The sequence below is a fragment of the Echinops telfairi genome, unplaced genomic scaffold (genome assembly GCF_000313985.2).
Source record: "Echinops telfairi isolate 266 unplaced genomic scaffold, ASM31398v2 ScPeMD7_2573;HRSCAF=3158, whole genome shotgun sequence".
Lineage (NCBI taxonomy): Eukaryota > Metazoa > Chordata > Mammalia > Afrosoricida > Tenrecidae > Echinops > Echinops telfairi.
This window is the reverse complement of record NW_022106471.1, coordinates 15989457-16004499: the sequence shown is the minus strand read 5'-3', so window position 1 is coordinate 16004499 and position 15043 is coordinate 15989457. Positions and strand designations below refer to the sequence as shown.

Here is a 15043-nt window from a genome sequence, read left to right as displayed (position 1 = left end):
CAGGGACCTATACACCATGCTATCCTACACACCAGGGAGCTATACACTATGCTATCCTACACACCAGGGAGCTATACACCATGCTATCCTACACAGCAGGGACCTATATACCATGCTATGCTAGACACCAGGGAGCTATACACTATGCTATACTACACACCAGGGAGCTATACACCGTGCTATGCTACACACCAGGGAGCTATACACCATGCTATGCTAGACACCAGGGAGAGATATACCATGCTATGCTGGACACGAGGGAGCAATACACCATGTTATGCTGGACACCAGGCCATCTGTGTTTTAGGGCTGGAGTTCCCAAACAGTCGATTTAAGACCATTTTCTCAACCCCATTTAGGGTTTGGACCATGCACCAAATTTCTGCTTCCATTAGTCTAGCTAACAGGTTAGTGCGGAAGACGTATGGGAGTCGGTGAATGAATATGGCTTTTAGCTGTAACGCTCTAAATAAATCTGAGTCCTTGGCTATGAATGCCTGAGACTCAAGCAATGAGGATGCTCAGCACAGGATTTTGACTTTCAATCCGGGGTACTTACCAACACATTGCTCTCCTCGCTTCTGATACCCCGGGAGGCACTGGCAGGCGAAGGAGCCTCTTAAATTGATGCAGACTTGGTCGGCTCTGCAGTTGTGCGTGCCCGCCGTGCACTCATCTATATCTGTCACAAACACACACAGAGGACAGAAAGGGTTTTAGTTGGTTCTGACTCCGTTGACATTTCCTCCACTTTTGACATCAAGCTTTTCTTAAAGATATGAAGGTTTTTTGGGTGTGTGTGTGTGTATTTCTCTCTATGAAATCCAGCATAGGGAAATCTATAGAGATAGTAATTGGATTAATGTTTTCTTAGGGTTATGGCAGGGGAGGTTTGGGGAGGCGATGGGAAGTTCATGAGGTCAAGAAAGAAGAAACTGTTCTAAAATTGATTGTGATGATGATTGCACAACTCTTTTTAATGTGTTTAAAACTTAAGTTTTCATTTTATCCTTAAAGCATTAGATATGGTCATATGGAAAATGTTCTAAATTACAAAAAATTTACATTTTTAATTTATTTTTTATAAGTCATTTTATTGGGTGCTCTTTAGAACTTAATACAATCAAAACATTAATTGCATCAAGCACATTTGTACATATGTTGCCATCATCATTTTCAAAATATTTTCTTTCTTTTTGAGCCCTTGGTATCAGCTCCTCTTTATTCCCTCCCTCCCACACCCTCCAGAACCCTTCATAATTTATTATTATTTTAGTGTCTCACACTGTCTGCTGTGTCCCTTCACTCAGGTTTCTGTTGTTCTTCCCCCTGGGGCCAGGGTGTGTGTGTGTGTGTGTGTGTGTGTTATACGTTGATCATTGTGATCAGTTCCCCTTTTCTCCCCTTTTCCCCCCTACCCTCATGGTATTGCTACTCCCATTATTGTTCCTGAGGAGTTTGTCTGTCCTGGATTCCGTTTGTCAAGAGCGCTTATCTGTTCCAGTGTACATGCCCCGTCTAGCCAGATTTAGAACGCAGACCTGGGGTCTTGATAGTGTGGGGAGGAAGCATTTGAGAACTAGAGGAATATTGTGTGTTTTGTAGGTGCTATACTGCACCCTGGCTGGCTTGTCTCTTTCTGGTGACCCTTCTGTGAAGGGATGCCCAATTGTCTACAGATGGGCTTTGGGTCCCCACTCTGACGCCCTTCATTTGCATTGATATGGTTGTTTGTTTGAGGTCTTCTGATACCTGATACCTGATCCCTTCAACAGCTTGTGATCACACAGGCTGGTGTGCTTCTTCCATGTAGGTTTTGTTGTTTTCTGCTAGATGGTTGCTTGTTTAATTTCAGGCCTTTAAGACCCCAGATGCTATATCTTCTAATAGCCAGCACCATCAGCTTTCTTCAACACAATTGTGTCAGGAAAGTGAGCATCACAGGATGCCAGGCCATTAGAAGAAAGTGTTCTTGCATTGAGGGAGTACTTGAGTAGAGGCCCAATGTGCATCTGCTACCTTGATACGTAACACATAAATATATGTACATAGACCTATTGTTATATATTAATATATTTGCATATATAAATGCCTATATTTATGCCTCTATAAATGTTTTTTGCCTCCCAATTCTTGCCTCTATTTGCTTTTACTTTCCTCCTGTCCCACCATCATGTTCGAACTTCTTTTGGCTCTCAATAGTTTCTCTTGGCTACATTCACTTGATCAAACCCCACCAGGTGTTCTACACCCTCCTTGCCATTGATTTTAGATCTACTGTTGTTCCCTTGTCCCTGGGTTTGTTGGCTCCCCCACTCCCTTTCCCCCACGCCCTCCTCTCCCTTGCCCCCCTGGAACAATCGGTCCCATTGTTTTCTCCTTGGGATTATTTATCTTGCCTATCATAAATAGACATAAAAGAAGAAGAAGAAGAAAAAGGGCCTATAAATAGTTCCAGGTCTGTCTGCTGACCCTTAGGTATGTTTTATGATTGTGTCATATGAGGTGCCAGCCCCGCCCCCCCCAGTCTGAAATCTATTTTCAGGATTCCTTGGGGACTTCATTGCTTTGCTCCCCCTAACACCCTCAAAGATAGCCCAATTAAAAACATCAGAAAGCAACAAGTGTTGGAGGGAGTGTGGTGAGAAAGGAACTCTCATCCACTGCTGGTGGACCTGTAGGTATATGCAGTCATTATGGAATTCGATTTGACGTTACTTAAAACAAATGGAATTACAAATTATTTCATATGTTCAGAAAGTAATGTCGTGGTTACCAGTGTGGAAAGGAAACAAAGTCTCACAGATGAATCAATAAATGAAATCATGATCAATGGAAGTTACCAAGGGTTTCATTTTAGTTGGTGTGGTAATTACACAGTTTCATGTCAACTTGATAAATAAGAATGAAGGGGTGGAGTCGAGCCTGTCAATCAGGTCTCAGCCCTGACGCCTCTCTTTCTCTCTGAAGGCAGGGCACACTCCCTCACTGTTTCACATTCCTCTTGACAAGACACACAGAGCCACACTGATGGCAGCCAGAGCCCTGCAGATCCGTGCACTGCCATTGGATCCACAGGGCTTCCCACTCACTGGCCTGTGATCTTTCTGCATTCAGCATCATTGCATGTGCAGCATGAGTCTGAAGCAGAATTCACAGGCTAATATTGGACTTATGGACTAATATTGAACTTATGGACTTGATCTGGACTGGGCTGGGATGTTTTTTATTGATGCATAATTACTTCTTGATATAAAGTTCTCTCTTGCACATCTATGAGTGTCAATGAATTTGTTTCTCTAGTCAACCTGCGCTAACACCACTGGATCTACAATCAACATCCATGAAAGGGGCAATCAAGATCGTGAACAATGTATTGTACTAGGCAAAGTGTTGATGGGCCAAGGCGCCACTTGGAGGACTAGGGTGCTCCAAGCTCAAGCCATAGCATTTTCACTTGTTTCATAGGCGTGTGAAAGCTGGACAAGGAACAAGAATGAACGAAGAAAATGTGAGGCCTTTGAATGATGGTGCTGCATGTAGACAATGGACCACGGGCAGCCAAAAGGACAGCCAAATCTGTCTTAAAGGAAGTACCTTGAGAACGCTCCTTAGAAGGGAGGATGGCGAACTTAGACTCATGTACTTTGGCTGTTATCAGGAGAGACCATTCCTCGGAAAAGGGCACCGTGCTTGGTAAAGTCTATGGCCAGTGAACTAGAGGAAGACCCTCAAAGGAATGGATTGACACAGTAGCTGCAACAGCGGGCTCAAACATAGCAGGTGTGAGGACGGGCAGGGCCAGGAATCAAGAAAAATGGTTCACAATAAGCCGCTGGGGATTTGAATCACTGCCTTTCCTTTAGGAAGCTGTAGAGAGAGTGGAGCCCCTGCGGGGTGCAAAAGGTTGGGCGATTGATTGACCACCAACCAAAAGGTCCACAGGGGTGCCTCAGGAGGAAGGCCTGGCGATCTGTTCTGGAAAGGCCACGCCCTTCGCGACTCCGAGGCGCACATTTCCACCATGGCTGGTACGCCTGGGGGGTGGACTGGGCTCCGCTCACGGTTGGAGGTTACTGGCTGCTGCTTTCAATGAGCTAGAGGGTGACCCCGTGTGTGGCCTGCCTTTCACTCTTCTGTCTCTTCACGCAGAGCCGCTGCAGATCCGTTGGCCAGTAAAAGCATGAAGGAAGCTCCGATGGTCAGAGGGCTTTCGTCTGACACTGGCTTCGTTATCTGAGCGTGGGAAAGACAGGAGGGCACTCGGGCCGGGGAGTGGGCCAGGCGGGTCAGCAGTGTGAACCCGTGGGGCTCGCTGGGGGAGAAGTTGAGGCCTCTTCTGTCCCCACAGAGACGCACAGCCGCAGAAACCCACCGGGACCGTTCTCTTCCCATCACGGTGGCTGTGAGTCGGAATCAACTTGATAGCAGTGCTTTTTAAAAGTTTTTTTTGGGGGGTGGTGGAGGTGGGCTGCGTGGAGACACGAGATTGTTTCCACATAAAAGAGAGCTGAGGAGGAGCCCTGCCTGAGGGAAGCCTGGCCGATGACTGATCATCATTTATAAAAGCATCTGCTTCCACAATTCTCTTCACCTGGTTGAACAGCCTGGGCCTTTGAAACAAATGCTTGCTGTGCTCTGTATCATTGTCATTTCTAGTCAGCGATGACAAACCCTGCCCTTCGTAGGTACTCTGAGAAGGTGCGGCCATCTCCCTCTGACATCATCGCACTCTTTTGTGTCTTGTACTATGTTCTCATCTGCCTGGACGAAAACATTGCAACCAGGGGTTCTAATGCAGAAATAACAGTTGAATTCCTCCAGTTTCATGTCGAGCACCTGTGCCAGCTTGGCAGGAATATGAGCCGAGATAGATAGACAGACAGACAGACAGACAGACAGACGGATAGATAGAGCGTGAGAGCTCGGTGCAGGTGGCAGATGTGGTAAGTTGCCCCTCTGGGTTGGCCGAGGATCATGGGCTCTTGCTGGTGTGTTGTCTAACCTGTGCTTCCTGAGACCTCCCAGCAAACTGACTCCACCCTGTCATTCCATCTCCTTCTGCTTTGACATTGTTCCTGAACTAAATGACCAAGAAAGTCTTTCTAAACCGCTCGGGAAATACACTGTTTTAGATATCTTATGAACCGATTGTGAGGTGCAACTTAGTGCATTCCAGCCGGGCTCCTTTCTGAAGCTGCTCTTGCTGGGTGTCCTGCAGTCAGTTCTGGCAATCCCAAGCACAACAGAAGAAGACACTGCCCAGTCCGGCGCCAGCCTCACCGTGGTCATTCCAGTGGAGCCCGCTGTCATCTCTCTGGCTGACCCTCTACTCTACCAAGAGTGATGTCCTTTCCCACAGACTGCTCTCTCCTGAGAACGGATCCAAAGTATTGCGACTTGCCATCCCCAGTCCCGCTGTCCTTGCTCTAAGGAACTTTCTGGCTGGACTTCTTCCAAGACGGATCTGTCTGTTCTTTTGGCAGGGCATACTACTTTCAATATCTTTCACCAGCACCAGCACCCAACTTCATCCATTGTGGTCTAACGTTTATGTCCAAGAATTTATGAAAACCATTGCCAGGCACCTTAGGACCGTGAGTCACCGGGCTTGGGAGCTCAGGAGCATAGACTGGGGAGACACCAAGGTCAACTGGATCACATAGTCCACACTGTTTGCCCACTGCTTTGTTGTCAGGGCCACGGGGTCAGTGCATACATAGGGCGACCCCAGGTGCATCAGAAGGAAACACCCCCTGGTCCGTCATCACAGCCACAGTGTCAGTCTGTCTGGCCGAGCGTCTTCCTTGTTTTTGCTGCCCCTCCACATTACTGTGCATGCTGTCCTTCTCCAGGGACAGGTCTCTCCTGACAACATGTCCAAAGTGTGGGAGACGAAGTCTCCCCATGCTTGCCTCTGAGGAGCGTGCTGGCTGTGGTTCTTCTTTCGACAGCCATGGTCCGCTCAATACCCTTCACTAGCACTGCCATTCAGAGACATCGAGTCTTCTTCCGTCTCTCTTATGCACTGTCCACCTTTCACAGGCATGCGAGGCGATGGAAATGCCGTGCCGTTGGTCAGGCGTGCTTTAGCCCTCAGCGTAACCTATGTACTTGCTTTTAAACACTTTAAAAGTGATCTTGTGCAGCAGATTCACCCAGTGTAATGTTTTTCTTTGTCTCTTGACTGCTTCTTTCATGAGCAGTGATTGTGGATCCAAGCAAGACAAAATCCTTGACAACTTCACCTTTTCCTCTAGCGTGATGTGACATTGGCTCAGGTATGAGGATCTGGGTCTTCTTTACACTGAGCTGTGATCCACACTGAAGGCTACAATTCTTGATCTTCATCAGCAAGTGCTTCAAGTCCTCTTCATTTTCAGAAAGCAAGGTTGTTAACTAGTCCTCATTTAAATAACCTAGCTTCTCTGATGACTTGCTCAGCATGCTGATAGACTAAGTATACCGAGAAGATACAACCTAGACACAAACCTTTCTTTAGCTTCAACCCGAACTTACATTTGAGCAATTGATGGTTTGTTCCACAGTCAGACCCTGACCTGGTTTTAGCTGCTGATCTTGAGCTTCTCCATTATCTGGTACCACTCCGAACTCCAGAGTCACTGCTGACTCAGGGTGACCCTACAGGGCAGGGCAGAACTGCCCTGTGAGTTTCCTAGACTGTAACTGTATACAGGAGCAGAAAGCCTCATTTTCTCTGTGAGCATGGCTGGTGGCTTGGAACTGCTGATCTTTGGGGTCACAGCCCAATGCAAAACCACTCTGCCACCAGGGATCCTGTCTCTTCCCGCAGACACAGTCATTTTGTTCTGTGTACTCCACTCGGAGCAGTCCACGTATATAGGCAGACTTTGTGTTGTTGAAAAAGGTCATTGAGGTGAAGAAGTTGCTGTGACTTGTTACGGAATTCTATCTTGCGATCTCCAGCTTCATTTCTATCACCAAGACCCTGTTTTTCCAACTACTGTCCCTCCTTTGTCTCTAACTTTTGCATTCCGGGCACCGATAATATCGACCCATCTTGATTCCATGTTTACTCAATTCCACACCGAAGAATTTCTGCATCCCTAGCTTCAGTGGTTGGTGCATACCTTTGAATAATAGTTGTATTGATTGGGTTTCCTTGAATTCAGATAGATGTAATCCAATCACAGGCAGCATTGTACTACAAGAGAACTCTGGAAATGCCCTTTTAGAAATGAATGCCATTCCATTCCTCTTGATTGACGTTCCTGGCACAGCCAACCGTATGAGTTTTTGATTCGAAATGATCAAGGCCAGTCTGTTTCCGCTCACTCAAGCCTAGAATATTGATCTTCATGTGTTGCATTTCATTTTTAACAACTTCCATTGGTCCTAGATTCGTACTGCGTCCATTTCAAGTTCCAATTATCAGTAGATTTTTGCAGTTGTTGCTTCCGCTATCAGTCGATGAAGGACCTGAAGGCCTTATTCCCACAGGGGTTACTCCATCTGCATCATTATGGTGGCCTCGACTTCGAGAAGGAAGCTCTTCCTCGGTCACATTTTGAGTGCCTTTGGCCTGAGGGCTTAATCTTCTGGCACGGTCTCTGACCATGTCCTGTTTGGGTTCATTAGGTCTTCAGAAGCTGGCACTGGTTTTGTGCCCTCCCCAGGGCATGTTTCCAGTGACGGATTCCTCTAAAGTAGGCCTTCGATGCGTTCATCGTAGTCTGTTCTTAGTAGGAAGCTCTGCTGAAAGTGCTCCATTTTGGGTGACCTTGCTGGCACGTTTGACATGCCAGTGACCTTTCCTTGCCTCACAGCACACACAAGCCACCACGGTTTGACACACGTGGTAAGTAGCCATCCCAGGTGCAACTAGTGGTCTTTCTGGGTTTGGAGGAAAGAAGAGTGGTGGCAGTTGAAGACACCTCGTAATGACCAGTTGAATGGATGATTAACCACTTGAACATTGGACACCATGACCTTAAAACCAGAAGAACTACATGGTTATCTGGTTACCAGCCCACCTGCCCTGAAAGAGATCACCTTAGAACAGTGGTTCTCAACCTTCCTAATACCACGACCCTTTCATACAGTCCCTCATGTTGTGTTCACCTCCAATCAGAAAATTGTTTTTGTTGCTACTTCATAACTGTAATTTTGCTACTGTTATGAATCATATGTAAATATCTGATATGCAGGATGTATTTGGCAACCCCCCCCAAAGGGGTCATGACCCACAGGTTGAGAACCTTAGAAGTTCCTAGTTAGAATAGAAGCAAGATGTGGAAGAAAACTCAAAATCAGGAAGGAGATGCCCTTGCTGGTCAGACTGAGACCAGGGGAAATCACAGGTCTTGGTTGTTCACCTCCCTGTGAGCCTGGCAGGGACCTCACTCCTGTGGCTCAATTTCGGCCCCCAAGTAGACAGACCGACAAGGAGAAAAACAGTACCACAGATATGTGCACGCCATCAAATAGACGGCTACTTTGGATCAGGAGTGCAGCATTTACCCAAGGATGGCGTTCATAGGGTGAGAGCAGAAGGCTGAACGAAGACACACTAGGGTTGCTATGAGTTAGAATCTACTGGATGGCAATGGGTTTGGATTTCGGTTTTATTGTGAGCTGTACGTTGCTTGGTTGGAGTTGGCCAACCAACCCTACCTTTATCAGAAGGCTTTTGATAAAATAAACTTATATTTAAATTATTTTGTGAGCAATTCAGTGAAATGTAGTGTTCTGAAATCTCCATTCAAAATATTAGTTGAAAGTTGAATATTAACTTTATGATGTCTCTTGTGCTGTATCTGCTAGCAATTGACCTGCCTACGCTTTCCCTTGTGTGCTTTCTTTTACTGGAATATTTTCCCTCTCCCTTGTTTTCAGTAAGTTAACTGATGTCGAAGGAAGTTGATACTCTGAACCTGTTGAACTATTTTCATGGCAAATGTCTCTATATTTGGTTTATTTAAGTAGCACCATTTTACCAGTGTTTTTAAAATTGTGCTTTGAGGTCCTATTATCACTTATCTGAACCAAAGTGATAAGAAAATTACCAAAACACACAACTAAGTCATAAGGCTAAAGTAAAATACCCACCGCTGTGCAGATGCACCAGGAGACAGGCTCTCGCGGAAGTGTCTGTGGGATCCGCCAACAGGCCTACCTCCACCCCCTCATGACACCGCATAGCAGTAAAAACAAATCTCAAACCAAACCAGTCACCGTCTGATCGAGTGTGATTCCAGGTAGTCTTACGTATCAGTCCAGATCTATTTGCTGCAGCGTTTTCCCTGCCTGGGATCCTTTGGAAGTAGATCACCAGGCCTTCTTCAGAGGGTGGATTTGAACCATCAACCTTTCAGTTAAGACCTAGGTGTTTAAGTGGTTGCACCACCAAAGTATAGACACTGCTATTATAGGCACCTCTGTGTGCTTTTTACAATACACATTTTATTGTGTTCAAGGTGAAAGTGCACCCAGAAAATCAGGATCCAATTGGACAATTTCAAAACAGCGTTACATGGGTGACCTTTCCCAGGATGTGTCCTCAGTCTCCTTTACTCCAGTCTAGTTGTTCCGTTCCCAGCACTCTAGTTTCCCTGCTCCCTTCCTTTTACGTCTTTGCTTACTTTTTGACCGTTTGGTCTTGGTCTCCTGTAGATGATTTTTAAAAGGACTCGCTAGTCATGGGTGATTTTTAAAATTTTTATTTTCTGAGCCAATTTGTTATTTAATTATCAGAAAGGAAGGTACTCAGGTCAGTTAGGATTTTCCTGATAATCTAGTAAGATGTACCTTGGGGAGCAGTCTTTGTTTTGTGTTTTAATGACTTACAATTCACCTCTGACAGGTAGTTAGCTCACTAGAGTTTTTACGTGGTAAGTTAACACAGTCCCTTAGTCAATACCCAAGCTCCTAGAGGGTGGGGATTGCCTTTTCAGTATCCCCGCTGCCTAGGAGAGTATATGGAGTCCTGGTGGCATAGTGGTTATGCACTGGGCTGTGATCTGAAAGTCTGTGGTTCAAAACCACCAGCTGTTCCTTGAGAGGCAAACTCCTCTAAACAGTTACAGGCTTGGAACTTCATGGGGGCAGTTGTCCCCTCTTGGATGGGGTGGCTTTGAGTCCGCCTTGACTCCATGGCAGAGAGAAGACAGTGCAAGGAACCGTTCAGTAAGAGAATGGTTAAAATGCTCAACTGCTAGCCTAAAAGTTAGAGCTTCCAGTCCAGAGGCATCTTGAAAGAAAGGCCTGGTTACCTACTTCTCAAAATTCCTTGGAGTAGAGTTCTACACCGACGTGCCTGTATATGGAGGCCGCCATGAGTAGGAACTGGTTTCCCACGAATACTCATTGGATAAATGGATGAATGAATGATGATGGCTTGCTCAGACTGGTGCCTAGAGTTTAAGGAAGGTAGTGAAATGAGTGTTTTTACTTCCTGGAATAAAATCCGCATAAGTCAATGTAATGGCACACATGCGGCCACAAGACCTAAGAAACACAGCAAAGGCAGCAGGCAGTCAGCAAATAGACACCGTTGTCAAGTGCTTGATCCCGAAAGTGCAGAGGCTCTGAGCAACAAAAAGCAATGTCTGGGGTGGGCAGTGGGGGAAGCTTTGCCAGGGGAGGGGAGTTCTGGGCTGTGCTTTGAAGAAGGTCAGGTAGGAGAATTGGCAGATGTAGGAAGCTGCTTGCAGGCAGTGGGGCCTGTCACTTACAGCTCACGGTAAGAGGCAAGCAGGGTCTCACGAGGAGCTTGGTTCTGTGTGAGAAGCCCGTTCCCCTGCCTGGTTGAAGGTGCTCAGAAAATGGTTGCTCAAGTCTTGAGCGAGACTCAGGGCCTTGAGGGTGGGATTCAAGAGTTTGGATTCAACAGCCCAGGAAGCCGCTCTGAACTATGTGGACAGGGATCAGGGTAAACATGGCTGAGGAACAGAACAAATAAAATGTGCTTCCTAAAATATCACAACACACAAATCAACTCAGACGGCATCATTCTAATAGATTAAGAATAGCTCATGGCAATAGCTGGGGGTTGGCTCACTTTTGAAACATGTGCCCACACTCCCCTCCTGGTGAAGGACTTGATCGTAGGTCCCTCTCTTGCTGGCTTTGGCATCACCGCTTGCTTTAATCGGTCTAGCCTCATCTTTGCTCAGCTCTCACTGCTAGCTTCGTTACCTCCTCCTCTTCCCCCCGCGCCCCCCCCCCCTGGAACTGCCTGTTGGACTTGTTTCTCTCCAAGGTAATGGGGGAAGCTGCTGGCATCTCCGTGGTGGCCGCAAAGTCCCTGTTGGGCTGTTCTCTGGGTTCTGGCTCTTTCCCTTGAGTCTGACTCATATTTCCCCAACCCCTGATTCATGCTGCTTTCTCTCTCTTATGCAACATTTTAATCTCTGCAATGTTCTTTCCATAATTTGATAACTTCCCACAACACAGAGTCATCTCAGAGTGTTTTTATGGGCACAAGTGATCTGCACCTTGAATTCTGCAGAGCACTACTAAGCTTTTAAAAGTTGTGCAGCCTGTGATTCATAGATGGAGTCAATCGGCCCCTCTCAGCCAGGCAAGAGAATGGGCTGAAGTTCGTGGAAAGGGATTGAAATTCTTTTGCTTTGGTCGCTGACGACATGATCCAGGGCTGCCCTCCAAGTCCTGTGCGCTCTGCTTCACCGTTTGTAAACTGTCTGTCCTTTCATTCACAATAGTGTACAGACCAACAAGCGTCCGGAATCTTCGAAAGACGTCTTCTTGTTTCCAGATTGTAAGCCATTTGAATAAAATGACCACGTTTCCCCTGCGTCTGTGCGAGACCCTAGGGATGTGCTGCCAGTTTTCCTTGAAGGTGCCTTCCTTTCACCTTTGTGGCTAAACCCCAAAGCAGCTCACTGCCACCGAGCCAGTGCCCAGGCGCATCAGCCCTACAGGATGGAGGGGCAATGTCCCAGTGAACGTTCGAGACTCTGAGTCTTTACTGGAGTAGAGCCCTGTCTTTCTCCCACTGGGCGGCTGGGAGTTTTGAACTTGTAATTCAAGCTGGCAACATTTTTTGATCTGAGTGGATTTAGAACCCTAAATCTATTTTTCCCCAACCATGTTTATTTAATGTCATGAAAGTTGTCAAGTAGGAAAAAGAGAGGTTAAGATTCATGTCAACTATCAGGGAGCTTTTCCTGTGTCTTGGCCTCTTCTTCTTCCTCTTTTATGTAGCTGTATAGACCCATCTGCTCAGATCAGTTTGGCCTAATCCTCTCCAATGACCGAGCAGTAAATCGTTCCTACCAAAGCTCTCTTTCTAGCTATTCTCTGAAAATTCTAAACAAAGGGGCCTCATTGGATGGAGACCTTATAGTTATGCATCTTTTCAATCGAAGGCTCTGGAAGGCAGGAACAATTGGAATAAGAGCTGAGGGAGGACTGTCATCCTCATTAGAACCTCATTCAATAATGGCACGTGATCATGATCAGCTGAGCAATCAAGACAGATCACATGATACTGATTTCATCTGATAAAGAAGATGGGTAATATTGTAGAGAGTTTCAGGTATAAGCCTGAAATACTCAGTAATACTCAGTAATTTCAGTAATACTCTGAAATTACTGGGTGTGAAAATAGTGCAAATGCTTAACAATATGACAAGATCTCTTATTACTCCGCATGTCAACTTTACAAGGCCTCCGATTTAATCCTGACAGCACTTAGAGGTGAGGCAAGAAGATGTAACTGAGAAGTAGACAGGTGAGGCGGCGGCCTGGTCATGGTCACACAGAATGGAGATTGAGACCCCAGGCTGCCACTTTGGCCCCCTGTAATGGAGGTCTCCAGAAAGATTTTCTTTCTCCCTAAGTTTTAGATTGTAGAGGCTCTACTGTGGTTCTACATTGTTTTAAGTTTAAATTGAACAGGCTATTAATCTGTGGCACCTTTGTCTTGCCTCTTTCTTGTACATTAGAATAACATTCATAACTTTCCAAGCTTCCTGTTTCCCTCCCTCGTCCTTAGCCAATTATCAACAGTTTTTTGTCAAAGACTTTCTATTTCCCTTGCTGCTTCCTTCATAGGACTGGAATCAGATTTATCTGGGCCAGATGCCCAGTTCTAGTTAGCTTTTCACCCTTCTGAAATTATCAGCTAGAATTCACTCAAGCTAAGCAGTTCTAGGGGAGAAAATAAATAGTGATATTGAGTAACAAAAGAAGGCTGTCTTCCTCGGTGGTCAGCCATAGATGAATAGTTCTCGATGCTTATCAGTTCTGGCAAAAACAGATTGTTAATAATTCAGTATGCTTTAGATGATAAACGAAAACATCACCAAAAGCAACAAATATCACCCTTGCCAAGAGGTCATGTCTTTGTTTTAAAGAGTGATCAATCAGGTGGCCTAGAAGTCCTTGGCTTTGCACCGTGTTATATCAGAACTTTGTAATATGTTGTTCCCATATTGAAAAATAAGGCAGCATGTGCTTGGAGTGGCTTTTCAGGCGACAAGTATAGATTTGTGTTGCAAATGGACCCTTTTCTCACCTACTCTCCCTTGTGGGTAATGGTGCTCATTCGTAAGAGGATTGGATGGGGTTAGACTTAGGGCTCATGAATGTCGGGAGGAAAACCAACTGGCACAGAGGGAGAGTCAATCTGTGTCTCATCTGCACACACACCAAATGGACCAATTGGCTAAAGTAAGCGGACACATAAGCAAACCGAGGCCTTTGCTCTCACTCTTTAGCTTGTTTGCCTGTCAGCCAGGTCAAAGCCTGGCTTTCGGCATCTTCAGGCAACATCTCCTGCTGATAAATAGTTGTGGTTTGTCAGCAGCTCTGGCCTCTCCGGGGGCATCTCAGAACCAGCTGAACTCTGTCTTTATCTCAAACTTCCTTGTCCAAGAATAGAACTATCCGGGGAGAGACGATTCCAGTATTGGGGCTGCTAGTGCAATACATCATCAACGCAGAGGTAAAACCGTGCTTTGAAGGGACTAGCTAGCACCAGAAATGAAAATCCCAGTGTAGAGGTTCAAGCCCATCCCATACGGGTTAGGAACTTGCCTCAAACAGAATGGCCTTCAGGGGAATTATGATCCTACCCCGTGAAGGGATGCCCTGGCACTGGCATTTTGTCTTTGACTGACGACTCCACGTTAGCCCGTTCTGCCAAGTCAAGCCCTTGAAGACCGAGGGTCTGAGTGGAGACGGACTACATGGGCTTATCATGCTGTGACTGGAAACACTGATTTGATTCTTGGTCCCCTACAGGTGAGCCCGTCTCTCTAGCCCAGAGCACACACATTCCTGGCTCACTTTTTCAGCCCCGTCATCACTTGGGTCGCATAAGCCCCGGCCATGGCTGCGCCAGTTATAACAAGCATGGGCTGGTGACCTAATTGTGTGAGACCAATGACATAACACACGTTGTTAGCTCAGCAATAAGCAGCTTTTGTGGCCACTCAATTAAGGCACACTGCTAAGTGTGGTGAGTGTAACTTGGCAAACCTTCCCTAACTCACTAACTGCCCAAGGCTTTTTAAAATAAAGTAAATCTTTGTGCCTCTTTCCTTGAGAGTGTGTTACCTCCTTGGCTGGATTTCCCTAGCCATTTCAGTGCGCCTTCTTTAGGATGTCCCTGCACAGCGTTTCACCGAGTGCCTTAGGGCCTTTCTGTGTTTCTGAACTCCAAATGGAGCAGAGAGGTTAGGGTGAGGGTGTGGGGTAGGGGCCTTTGGAGGGGGCTCGTTAGATGTGTACTGGGTTCTTTGTGGCTCAAAATTCCACCACAATGAAGGGAACGAGAGGGAGAAATCTGTGGGTAAATAAATCTCCACACAAATGGACTATATAAAACAAAATTAGTTGAGTTTTTTGAGATCTAAAAGCATATAGAAACATGATACATGGGCCTAATAGCATATGCATAGACAGAAGGATGGTAGTGGTTAGCCTAGACTCAGGGAGACTCCCTGTACAATGAGATGGGGCCGTAGGGATGCCAGGGTTCACATTGTCTGGTTTGAGGACTTAGATTGCCAGGACTTTCTTCCTTGTCTGTCTT

General features: G+C 46.1%; 1 protein-coding gene across 1 annotated transcript in view; it reads right to left on the bottom strand.

Annotated features, from left to right (window-relative positions):
* The window catches only part of EFEMP1 (EGF containing fibulin extracellular matrix protein 1), a 72676-nt gene that overhangs the window by 17839 nt on the left and 39794 nt on the right, over nucleotides 1-15043 (bottom strand). The window contains exon 6 of the mRNA XM_013006549.2: nucleotides 560-682. Within this exon, the coding sequence (XP_012862003.1) occupies nucleotides 560-682 (123 nt within the window). The remainder of the gene's footprint in view (nucleotides 1-559; nucleotides 683-15043) is intronic.